The 13,292-nt window shown below is 41.9% G+C and overlaps 1 protein-coding gene across 2 annotated transcripts in view; it reads left to right on the forward strand.

Annotated features, from left to right (window-relative positions):
- The window catches only part of VPS13C (vacuolar protein sorting 13 homolog C), a 518,321-nt gene that overhangs the window by 262,069 nt on the left and 242,960 nt on the right, over positions 1-13,292 (forward strand). For both annotated transcript variants that reach the window (XM_073579421.1, XM_073579422.1), the window contains one exon: positions 1,483-1,650. In XM_073579421.1, coding sequence (XP_073435522.1) covers positions 1,483-1,650 — 168 coding nt within the window. The remainder of the gene's footprint in view (positions 1-1,482; positions 1,651-13,292) is intronic.

The following is a 13,292-nucleotide window of genomic DNA, read 5'->3' on the forward strand; positions in this document are numbered from 1 at the left end:
ATTGGAAAGGTGCACCTAATACTTCTGTTTTAGTTATGTCACATCCAATTCAATCATCTCTTCTTCATTCAATGTACTACATTTGACGTGTTGATTGAGAACAAAAACTAGTATATAGAGATCCCAGCAATTGTTTTCCTGAACCTCTCCATTTTTATCATTTTTTTTGCCCTATTTCTTATTGCAAAAAAACAGACAAATATTTAATTATATTTTCCATTCTTCTCCCAAACTCTCACCCTCCCCCACACCCCTTCATCCTGTCCAGTGGGTCGTTGTAAGGTAACTGCCTGGAGCTGAAGTCTTACCTGCTTTACTCCTCCTGCAGTAGTACAAAAAAAGCATTTAAAGCGCCACTCCAGCTGTTTTTTTTATTGCACCACTGGAGTGGTGTTTAAAATGTGATTCCCCTGTCCCATCTCATGCTCACCTGCTGCCACCTTCATCCTTTTCCAGCGTAGCTCCCGTCGGTCTCTGGCAAAGTAACCTGCCCCCAGCTCCAGTGTTTCATGAAGCGAGCCAGTGGTCACTTTTCAATACATTTATTTACTATTATGCTTTGTTTATATAGAGATGTCTTATTCTGCAGCACTTTACAGACATTATCATCGCTGTCCCCAATGGGGCTCACAATCTAAATTCCCTGTCAGTATGTCTTTGAAGTGTGGGAGGAAACCCACGCAAACACGGGGAGAACATACAAACTCCATGCAGATGTTGTCCTTGGTGGGATTTGACCCCAGTGCTGCATGGCTGCAGTGCTAACCACTGAGCCACCATGATGCCCTAATACATCTCTGATAGCCACTATCTGGCTCTCATTTGCTTACATTGAGAGCTTGTGACGTAACATCTGACTTCCAGCTAGTCATAAGTTATGGGCACAAGATGGCTCGTGGGACCATAGCGGCATCTGTAAAAGGTGAAGTCGCCGGAAGGTGAGTATACGAACATGGACAGGGGGCATACATTTAAAGCGCAACGCCAGTGCTGAAAAAAAAGCGTAGGCTAGATATATTATACTGGTCAGACGGAGAATAGACCCCTATGCACTATTTTTTTTGCAAACAACTGGTTCCAGGATCCTTTAAAAAAAAAAAAAAAAGTGTTAGGCTTGTTTATATCATCATATTTTTGTCGATGCATTTAAGGTCCCTCACAGGTTGCTACAAACCATACGGTGACAGGACGATCATTAGTATGTATCAGATGTGCTGATCAAAACTAATAATTTAAGGTCCCCATAAATAATAGAAATGGCAAATGAGTGAGCGTTTCATCAGCCTGGTTACACAAGTCTATAATCAGAAATTATGTAAGCAGCTATTTATCAAACCGTAAAAAAAGATCTTATAAAATAAGTATTGGGAAAGTAACCAGGACATTAAAAGTTAACTTTGATGATATTCCACTGATCTTGCTATTGTGAGCTTCACCTATAGTTTTTCATAATAAACAATGTCATGGTGTTCTTCATTTTAGGCTGTATGCATCATGGAAGATGAAGTTTTCAACTTTAATATGACACTCTACCCAGATGCTACTCAAGGAGATTCCTACAAAGATGTGTCCAAGGTGGATGGGAAGGTGTCCCTGAGAGTTGGCTGCATTAGAATAGTTTTCCTGAACAAATTCCTTACGTCACTTATGGTGAGAAATACAAATGATAAGTTTCACCTAAATACAAGCGTAAATGGGAGTATTAAACTACCCCCCTCCCCCACATATTTGGCTGTTGTACTCTCGCTACCTTGCCTGTATTCCTTGCCAGTCTTTTGGCTGCTTCTTCTAATGGAGGGCCACTGTTAACCTTAACCTTAAAGGTTCTGTTGATAATTATAGTGCTTTGAAAAAACCACTATACTGTAATCCGAAACGCTGCTAACTTCTTCTTTTTCTGCTTCTTATTATTATTATTCAGTTGATTTCCGCAATTAATGCGGCCCGAACCGCTACACACACAGACTCCATTGAGGTGTCGTTTCGAAGCCAGCGTCCACGAGTGGTGTGCTAAGTAATTTTCGTGTCAATCGGATTTGTAGTTTTTGTGCAATTTGCGTTTGAAAAAACATTTTCCTCAATGCATTTCAATGGGAAAATGTTGCCACAGAGAAAACATGCCCTGAGGCGATTGAAATGGCAGTTCAGCTCATTGATATGCGCAGGCAGACCCAGTTACTATGCCAACGCCTACGAACTTTATATGACCCCCCCAGGACAGAGTTTCTGGCAGATAATATCAGCTCTTAAAGCGAAACCCACAGCACAAATGCAAATCTAGCTTCATCACATGACGCATGCCCCTGAGAGAGAATGTGCGCCAAAGTGGAATTAGAAGCCCAGTGAGCCAAACTGGCTCTTAAAGGGCCGACGCGCCAAATCGAAAGCTGAGTGACCCCAGGCTCCAAATCGGGGGCTGAGCCACCCCGGCCTCCAAATCGGAGGCTGATCGACCCTAGCCTACAAATCGGAGGCTGAGCCACCCCGCCCACCAAATCGAACCCTGAGGGGCCCCGCCCACCAAATCGGACCCTGAGGGGCCCCGTCCAACAAATCGGACCCTGAGGGGCCCCGCCCACCAAATCGGACCCTGAGGCCAAAGTGGCCCCTGAGACGCTCCCACAGTTAAAACGGATCCTGAGTTGAAAGTCTTGCAGGGGCAGCAGGCAAGTCTCTCTTAAAGGGGCAGCCCGGGCACCATTTCAAAGCACTATCTGTACTTCCTTCAGGAAATACACATCTAGTTCATAAATTGTAACCCTCTGTGATCTAATCACACTGATTTGCATTTCACACTTGCCTGTGTTACAGATGCATCCTGTGCATCACCAAGGTGTGAGAAAATATATTGCACATTTTTATAACACTTCACATGCTTAAATACTAGAATATGTATTGGACTCTACCCATATGTCCTTTTCAGATGCTTCTTGTAATGGTTGCTTTAACTTCACCTTTTCATGCATCATCTTCCTCACTTACCCCAGGTTTAATTCCCCATGGTATAACTTTCTTCATTTGCCTTGTAATAATCTTTTAACTTTTCATTGGTATCCTTTCCCCCAACGTATCACTTTTTACCTCCCTTGAGGTAAAGATTCTTAGCTCTACCAAAGTATACTTTCCCCAGGTGTCATTTCTTTCCTTCTGTACCATGAAAATTTCTGCCATTTTGCTAATAGAGGTGATATACAAAGAAGGTGGTTAACCCTGTTGTTTTCTCTATATAGACCCCTTAAAAAGTTTGTCTCAAATTATTAAATAAGTAAAATTGAAAAGTGCTTATAAAATAAACTCCTTGTTTTAGAGCTAGCTAGCTGCCTCTGCTTGCAGCATTGGAGAGTGTACAGTTTGGACCATTGATGAGGCCGTGCTGCTGGTCTGGACTGTCAGTCTTCAGAAGCGCAGCCCTCCTATACAATCTTTCCCACCAAGAAGGATGCGAGGTGTAGAAGAGCGCGCTCTTCAATAAAGAGTATTACACACTCCTTTAAGGCCCTACAGTTACTAGTGAGTTTTGTGGTTTTAGGTAATTTGGATGTACCAACTACAGTCATGGCCAAAAGTTTTGAGAATGACACAAATATTAATTTTTACAAAGTCTACTGCTTCATTTTTTCTAATGGCAATTTGCATATACTCCAGAATGTTATAAAGAGTGATCAGCTTAACAGCAATTACTTGCAAAGTCAATATTTGCCTAGAAAATGAACTTTATCCCCCAAAACACATTTCAACATCATTGTTCCCTGCCTTAAAAGGACCAGATAACATCGTTTCAGTGATTGCTCCATTAACACAGGTGTGGGTGTTGATGAGGACAGGGCTGGAGCTCAATCTGTCATGATTAAGTAAGAATGACACCACTGGACACTTTAAAAGGATGCTGGTGCTTGGCATCATTGTTTTTCTTCTGTTAACCATGGTTATCGCTAAAGAAACACGTGCAGTCATCATTGCACTGCACAAAAATGGCCTAACAGGGAAGAGTATCGCAGCTAGAAAGATTGCACCTCAGTCAACAATCTATCGCATCATCAAGAACTTCAAGGAGAGAGGTTCCCTTGTTGCCAAAAAGGCTCCAGGGTGCCCAAGAAAGACCAGCAAGCGCCAGTACCTTCTCTTAAAAGTGTTTCAGCTGCGGGATCGGGCTACCAGCAGTGCAGAGTTTGCTCAGGAATGGCAGCAGGCAGGTGTGAGTGCATCTGCACGCACTGTGAGGCGGAGACTCTTGGAGCAAGGCCTGGTCTCAAGGAGGGCAGCAAAGAAGCCACTTCTCTCCAGGAAAAACATCATGGACAGACTGATATTCTGCAAGAGGTACAGGGAGTGGACTGCTGAGGACTGGGGTAAAGTCATTTTCTCTGATGAATCCCCTTTTCGATTGTTTGGGACATCTGGAAAACGGCTTATTCGGAGAAGACCAGGTGAGCGCTACCACCAGTCTTGTCTTATGCCAACTGTCAAGCATCCTGAAACCATTCATGTATGGGGTTGCTTCTCAGCCAAGGGAATGGGCTCTCTCTCAGTCTTGCCTAAAAACACAGCCATGAATAAAGAATGGTACCAGAATGTCCTCCAAGAGCAACTTCTCCCAACCGTCCAAGAGCAGTTTGGCAATCAACAATGCCTTTTTCAACATGATGGAGCACCTTGCCATAAAGCAAAGGTGATAACTAAATGGCTCAGGGAACAAAACATAGAGATTTTGGGACCATGGCCTGGAAACTCCCCAGATCTTAATCCCATTGAGAACTTGTGGTCAATCATCAAGAGACGGGTGGACAAACAAAAACCTTCAAATTCAGACAAAATAAAAGCATTGATTTTGCAAGAATGGACTGCTTTCAGTCAGGATTTGATCCAGAAGTTGATTGAGAGCATGCCAGGGAGAATTGCTGAGGTCCTGAAGAAGAAGGGTCAACACTGCAAATATTGACTTGCTGCATTAACTCATTCTAACTGTCAATATAACCTTTTGCTACTCATAATATGATTGCAATTATATTTCTGTATGTGATAAAAACATCTGACCAACACACATAAAAACCAGAAGCCAGCAGATCATGTGAAAATATAATATTTGTGTCATTCTCAAAACTTTTGGCCATGACTGTACAATAGGGTGACCGCAAAAAATCGATGTCGGAATTTTGTCCGTCTGGACCCCACAAAACGATTCCCCTTTCCAGATATTGAGATAGCCAAAATGTGAGCTCGATCAAACGACGTTAACCCGTGCCGCTCGTCGCTCAAAGTTTGAAAAAAATCCAAATTGAGGTATTTTAAGATTTAGGTATTTTGCATAGTCTGTTAGACTATAAAGAATGTGACAACAACATTGCAGAAATAGCCCTGAACAAATTTTCGAACCATTTGTGGTATTTGAATGCAGAGTTGGTGGGATTATCGTTTTTTTGATCCCACCATTACAGACAATGAAAAGTTGTTAATGGCTAATAAATTGCTCAGTAGCACAGATGAACCATCAGAGCACGCTAGGGTTGTAAATCCAAAAGTTAGGAAAGAAAAATTAAAAGAGGTAGGAAGTAACCGACTTTAACGACCTTCTGACAAAAGATGAAGAACAAAAGCAATATGTCCTGCAAGTTGTAAGCAAATGCCGAGCATTATATTCTGACGTTTCAAAAACTACTTTAACAAAAGCTCTAGAATAGATTAGATAACTATGTAAAATTATCAACTCATGTAGGTTAGCGTGCTCTGATGGTTCATCTGTGCTACTGAGCAATTTATTAGCCATTAACAACTTTTCATTGTTTGTAATGGTGGGATCAAAAAACGATAATCCCACCAACTCTGCATTCAAATACCACAAATGGTTCGAAAATTTGGTCAGGGCTATTTCTGCAATGTTGTTGTCACATTCTTTATAGTCTAACAGACTATGCAAAATACCTAAATCTTAAAATACCTCAATTTGGATTTTCTCAAACTTTGAGCGACGAGCGGCACGGGTTAACGTCGTTTGATCGAGCTCAAATTTTGGCTCTCTCAATATCTGGAAAGGGGAATCGTTTTGTGGGGTCCAGACGAACAAGATTCTGACATTTTTTCCCCCCCATATGAGATCCGGTCACCCTACTGTACAAGCTACAACTAATCAGTTGAGCAACCTTTGTTCGGCTTTTGTTAAATATTTGATACAAGCACCTACACAATTTATAGAGTAATACTGGAGGCTTAACTTGGCAGGAAATTATTCAATCTAAGGAAATAAAAGTCAGAACGTCTCCCTGCTGATTGTCTTTGACATTGCCTCCTACACAGTTACTTTTATTTATTACCTTTTATGTATAGGTTTGATTCGTATGCTTGTTTATTTTTCTCCAGCTTACACTGTGCTATGAGCCTTTAAAAAAAATTAGTCGCTTATTTCATTTATATCTCCGTTAGCGCATGTTGGTAATTTTCTTTTTACGTGCTAAAATGCCTTTCCTTGCAGAACAGAGCACCTGGTGTCACTTAGGTAACTTATCATCCTCATGGAATGGTCCTGTTTTTTAAAGGTGGCTGCTGTTGAGTAAAGATAGCAGCAGATATTTTTTTGTTAATCTCAAAACCTTACCTTGTGATAACACCGTAAATTAGCACCAGTTGACACTTGTTCAGCTGAAATGAAAAGGAGAGATAAAGTTATTATATAATGACTGCATTGACTGGTCATGTGTAAGACCTATCTTTAAAATGCAATGTTCTCTTCTGCGTCTGATAATTTTTGATTAGGTAATAAAATCGTGGTGAGTCAATCCTGAATGTTACTGGAAGGTAAGGAAGCAGAATTGCACCTGAATAAGAAGCAGACGTATGTGTACCGATGCAGCTATACTCCATATCCGATAAATATGAATGATTTTTCTGGCCATGTTCAGTAACTTTAGAAGGAAAACCTCAGTATGGAAATTTTGACACGTACTACTTTCTCCATGTCTTGAGGTCCATTTACATAGACCGACTGTCAGTAAACTTTAACTGATCGGCGGTCATTTGAGTGCCTGTTTACACAGGCAGAGCAATGTAAATGATGTGCACTGAGCGATCTATGCTAGATCGTTCAGCGCACGTATTCCGCCATAGTTCTCTTTTACACAGGACAGTGCCCCGCTGATAACTATGATCTTTTACTCTGCACAAAAGATCATTTCAAATGATGGACTAATGTTTTGTGATCTGCAGTTTGTTTAAGCTGCAAGATAATTGTGAAACAAATGTTTTTTCAACGCTCGTTCACAATAATTTTGCTGTTTAAATACCCCTCTAGAGATTCAAAGCATGGCAGATTGTTTTGGAGTAGATTTCGTTCTTTGCATTTCTGCTATGATTCTTATACTAAAATAAAGACTAAAAAATAATCAGCATTCCTTAAAATTTGCAGCAGAATAATCTGCTACATGTGAATATGGTTCCAGTTGGAGACCTCCTCATTCTGGAAGGCTTGCTGTTTATTACCATCTTTTCAGTTAAGGGCATGTCACACTAAGCGATATCGCTAGCAATATCGCTATAACTTGTGACGTTATAGCGATATTGCTAGCGATATCGCTGTGTCTGATACTTACCTACGACCGGCTCCCCCGCTGGTTATCGCTGATCGCGCGAGAACGTCCTGGACCGTTTCTCGTCGTCAGCTTCCTGCGGCGCGTGGAGCCGGGCAGGAGGACGCAGGATCGCCTGGTCTGACAGGTAAGTAGCGATCCCCGTCCCCAGCGATGTCGCTAGTGAGATCTGCCTGTGTGGCAGCTCACTAGCGACCACCTAGCGATGTACCAGCGATCCTGACCGCGTCATATCGCTGGTCGGGATCGCTGGTACATCGCTAAGTGTGACAGTACCTTTACCCCTTGAAAGGAGGACTCTCAAATTTTAATACCTACTCAAAAAATAAAGGGAACACTTAAACAACAAACTGTGACTCCAAGTCAATCACACTTCTGTGAAATTCACCTGTCCAGTAATGAAGCAACACTGATTGTGAATCAATTTCTTCTGCTGTTGTTCAAATGGAACAGACAATAGGTACAAATGATAGGCACTTAGCAAGATAACCCCTATAAAGGAGTGGTTCTACAGGGGGTGACTACAGACAATTTGTCTGTTCGACTCCTTTTTGGCTGCTGTTTTGTTCACTTTTGCATTCTGTCATTACTCTTATCCCTAGAAGTACAGTAGCATGAGGCAGTGTCTACAACTCACCGAAGTTGCTCAGGTCATGTAGCTCATCCAGGATGGCATATCAATGCAAGCTCTAGCAAGAAGGGTAGCCATGTCTGTCGGCAGTGTTCATAGCATGGAGCAGATACCAGGAGACAGGCCAGTACACCAGGAGACTTGGAGGGGGCCTTAGAAAGGCAACAGCCCAGCATCAGAACCGCTACCTCCTCCTTTGTGCAAGGAGGAGCAATGCCAGAGCCCTGCAACATGACCTCCATCAGGCCACTAACATCCATGAGTCTGCTCAAACTGTCAGAAACGAACTCCATGAGGGTGGTATGAGGGCCCGACGTACACAAGTGGGAGATGTATCCAACACCGTGCAAGGCAATTGGCATTTGCAGAGCACACCAAGATTGGCAGATTCGACATTGGCGCCCTGTGCTCTTCAAGGATGAGAGCAGGTACACACTGAGCACATGTGACAGACGTGGCAGAGTCTGGAGACGCTTTGGAGAACGTTCTGCCTGCAACTTCCTCCAGCATGACCGGCTTGGCAGTGGGTCAGTAATGGTGTGGGGAGTCATTTCTTTGAAGGCTGCACAGCCCATCATGCGCTATCCAGAGGTACCCGTACTGCCATTAGGTACTGGGATGAGATTTTCTGACTGATGTTTTAATCCAGACCTGGGAGGAGATCCCTCATGAGAACATCCGCCACCTCATCAGAAGCTTCATCAGGAGAATGCCCAGGCGTTGTAGAGAGGTCATATAGGCAAGTGGAGGGCCACAGACACTACTGAACATAATTTCCTTGTCTTGAGGCATTCCACTGATGTTGGATCAGCCTGTAATTTGATTTTCCACTTTGATTTTGAGTATCATCCCAAATCCAGATTTCCATGTAATATTAATTTTGATTTGCATTGATCATTGTTATATTGGGGTGTTCTCCATGCCATGCATTCCACTATGTAATAAGTAAAGATTGGCAACTGGAATATTTAATTCCGTGATATCTAGGATGTGGTATTTTAGTGTTCCCTTTATTTTTTTGAGCAGTGTATTTTTCTATCTACTGTTTAACAGAATACAAATACAGTATATAGTTTTCAAGTAGCACAATTTGCACTGAAGCAGCAGAAATATGTAGTTCTGAGAGGACATTTCAGCATCTGCAGGGAGGCAGCAAAATACATTAACCCTATTACAATATTCAAATTAATTATCCAGCGTTAAAATGAGAAAAAAAAGTGTGGTTTCTCTTTAACAATATTTTCCCATTCGAGAGTCCCTTTTCAAAACTCCAGTGCTATGCAAAAGTTTTTGGTAGGTGTGAAATCCTGCGAAGTTTGAATGGTTGAAAAATAGCAGAGGTTGTTCCAAACATTTTTGAGAACTAACCACAGATCTTCTATACAGTTGTGCTCAAAAGTTTACATAACCCGGCAGAATTTCTGCTCTCTTGACCTTTTTTCAGAGAATATGAATGATAACACCAAAATTTTTTCTCCACTCATGGTTAGTGGTTGGGTGAAGCCATTTATTGTCAAACTATTGTGTTTTCTCTTTTTAAATCATAATGACAACACAAAACATCCAAATGACCCCGATCAAAAGATCAAAAGTTCACATACCCTGGTGATTTTAGCCTGATAACGTACACAGAAGTTGACACATGGGTTTGAAAAGCTACTAATTGTAACATCCTCATCTGTGACCTGTTTGTTTGTAATCCGTGTGTGCATAAAAGCTGAGTGAGTTTCTGGGATCCAGACAGAATCTTTCATCTTTTATCAAGCCACTGACGTTTCTGGATTGTGAGTCATGGGGAAAGCAAAAGAATTGTCAACGGATCTACTGGAAAAGGAAGTTGAACTGTATAAAACAGGAAAGGGATACAAAAAGATATCCAAGGAATTGATAATGCCAATCAGCAGCGTTCAAACTGTAATTAACAAATGGAAAATCAAGGGCTCTGTAAAAACAAAACCACGGTCAGGTAGACCAACAAAAATTTCATCCTCAACTGCCAGGAAAATTGTTAGAGATGCAAAGAAAAACCCATAAACAACATCAGCACATCAGCTGAAATGCTAGACTCTCTGAAAAATAGTGGTGTGCCTGTTTCAAGATGTACAATAATGAGACACTTGAAGAAAAATTGGCTGCATGGTCGAGTTGCCAGAAGAAAGCCATTACTACCCAAATGCCACAAGGTATCTTGCCTACAATATGCAAAACAGCACAGAGACAAGCCTCAAAACTTCTGGAACAAGGTAATTTGGAGTGATGAGAGCAAAATTTACCTTTTTGGCCACAACCATAAATGTTACATTTGGAGAGAGGTCAACAAGGCCTATGATCAAAGGAACACCATTCCTACTGTAAAGCACGGAGGTGGATCGCTGATGTTTTGGGGATGTGTGAGCTACAAAGACAAAGGAAACTTGGTCAAAGTTGATGGAAATATGAATGCAGTATGTTATCAGCAAATACTGGAGGCAAATTTGCAATCAGCCCGAAATCTGTGCATGAGACGTACTTGGACGTTCCAACATGACAACCATCCAAAACACAAGGCCAAGTCGACCTGTCAGTGGCTACAGCAGAACAAACTGAAGGTTCTGAAGTGGCCATCTCAGTTTCCTGACCTCAATATCATTGAGCCACTCTGGGGAGATCCCAAGTGCACAGTTCATGCTAGACAGTCCAAGAATTTACAGGAACTGGAGGCTTTTTGCCAAGAAGAGTGGGCAGCTTTACCATCTGAGATAATAAAGAACCTCATCCACAACTACCACAAAAGACTTTAAGCTGTCATTGATGTTAGAGGGGGCAATACACGTATTAAGAAATGGGGTATGTGAACTTTCGATCAGGGTCATTTGGATGTTTTTGGTTGTCATGATGATTTAAAAAGAGAAAAAACAGTAGTTTGACGAAAAGTGGCTTCACCCAACCACTAACCGTGAGTGGAGAAAAAGTTTTGGTGTTATCATTCACATTCTGTGAAAAAAGGCCAAGGTAAACAAAAATTCTGCCAGGGTATGTAAACTTTTGAGCACAACTCTAGATGCTTGAGCAAATCCTTCTGTCTCTTCATGAGGTCCCAGACACACTCAATGATGTTGAAATCAGGGCTTAGTGGGGGTTATATAGCCCTTTCCAGGACTCCTTGTTCTTTTTTACGCTGAAGATAGTTCTTGACCCCTTAACGACCGCCGATACGCCTATAAATGGCGCCAATTATGAGTACTTGTTCCTCAGCACCGCTTTTTAATGGCGTTGAGAAATAAGGTTATAGCGCCCCCCAGCGTCGGAAAGACTCTGGGGTCTTGTCTACCGGGAGTAGCTGAGACCCCCGAAAACATGATTCGGGTCAGTTTTTACCGTCCCCAGTGTTGTGATATTCGGTGAATAACGGCGACTACAAAAAAAAGGTCAGATTTCCCATTTATTCTCTCTCCTCTGATATGATCTAGCACATCAGAGGAGAGAGAAATGGGGTCCCCCTCTCCCCGGTACCTCCTGTGTCCCCCTGGCTCTGGCCCTCAGCGTTTTTTTTTTTTCTTTTATTAGGGTTAGGGGCTAGGGTTACGATTTGGGTTAAGAGCTAAGGTTAGGGTTGTGGTGTTCTGGTTAGGGTTGTGGTTAGAGTTGTGGTTGTGGTTAGGGTTATGGTTGTGGTTAGGTTTATGGTTGGGGTTATGGTTGTGGTTAGGGGTGTGTTGGGGTTGGGGCTGTGTTGGGGTTGGAGTTAAAATTGCGGGGTTTCCACAGTTTAGGTACATCAGGTGGACTCGAAACACGACATGGCGCCTGCAATTGATTCCAGCCAATTTTGCGTTCAAAAAGTCAAATGGTGCTCCCTCTCTTCTGAGCCCTGCCTTTCACCCAAGCATTGGCTTTCCAACACATATCGGCGTACTCAGGAGAAATTGCACAACAAATTTTGTGGACCATTTTCTCCTGATACCCTTGTGAAAATAAAAAAAAGTTTGGTTCCAAAATAAATTTTTTGTGAAAAAAGTTAAATGTTCATTTTTTTCCTTCCACTTTGCTTTAGTTCTTGTAAAGCACATGAAGGGTTAATAAACGTCTTGAATATGGTTTTGCACACCTTGAGGGGTGCAGTTTTTAGAATGGGGTCACTTTTGAGTTTTCTGTTATTGACCCCCCCAAACTCACTTCAAATGTGAGGTGGTCCCTAAAAAAATGGTTTTGTAAATTTTGTTGGTAAAATGAGAAATCGCTGCTCAATTTTTACGCTTATAACGTCCTAACAAAATTTTTTTTTCGGAATTGTGATATAAAGTAGACATGTGGGAAATGTTATTTATTAACTATTTTGTGCAATATGACTCTGATTTAAGGGCATAAAAATGAAGTTTGAAAATTGCTAAATTTTTACAATTTTTGCCAAATTTCTGATTTTTTTTCGTAAATAAACACAAGTCATATCAAAGAAATTTTTATCACTAACATGAAGTACAATATGTCATGAAGAATAAGTTTCAGAATCAGTTGGATCCGTTGCAGCGTTCTAGAGTTATAACCTCATAAAGAGACACTGGTTAGAATTGTAAAAATTGGCTTAGTCATTAAGTACAAAATTCACTGTCACTAAGGGGTTAATGACACTAACTGTCATGATCCAGGTTGGATATGACAGGTTTTGAATAAGTAACTTTTTTTTTTTTTTCCTTTGAGCTGTTTGCTCAGGGTTGGTTTTGCCCCCGGTGGCCATTAGGGTTATTGCACGATGGTGTCTTTTGTTCTAGTTTGCCCCCGGTGGTGGTTAGTGTTATTGCACATGATAATGAAGCTGGTGTGATTCCTTGGGACCTGCCTATAAAGGTGTAGCAGGTGGTTTCACTCACGGTGGGTGATATTGGTCTTTTCCAGCCATCCTTGGTGAAGGAAGGAACTTGAGAAGAGTCCCGGGCAGCCCAGTCAGAATCCTGGAGTGGCAGCTATGGTGTCAGCGAGGAGTTCTTGTAAAACTTGGTGGAGTGGCAGCTATGGTGTCAGTGTGGAGTTCTTACAAAGCTTGGTGGAGTGGCAGCTATGGTGTCAGCGAGGAGTTCTTGCAAAGCTTGGTGGGGTGGCAGCTATGG

The sequence above is a fragment of the Dendrobates tinctorius genome, unplaced genomic scaffold (genome assembly GCF_039654945.1).
Source record: "Dendrobates tinctorius isolate UK_male_01 unplaced genomic scaffold, ASM3965494v1 ptg000062l, whole genome shotgun sequence".
Lineage (NCBI taxonomy): Eukaryota > Metazoa > Chordata > Amphibia > Anura > Dendrobatidae > Dendrobates > Dendrobates tinctorius.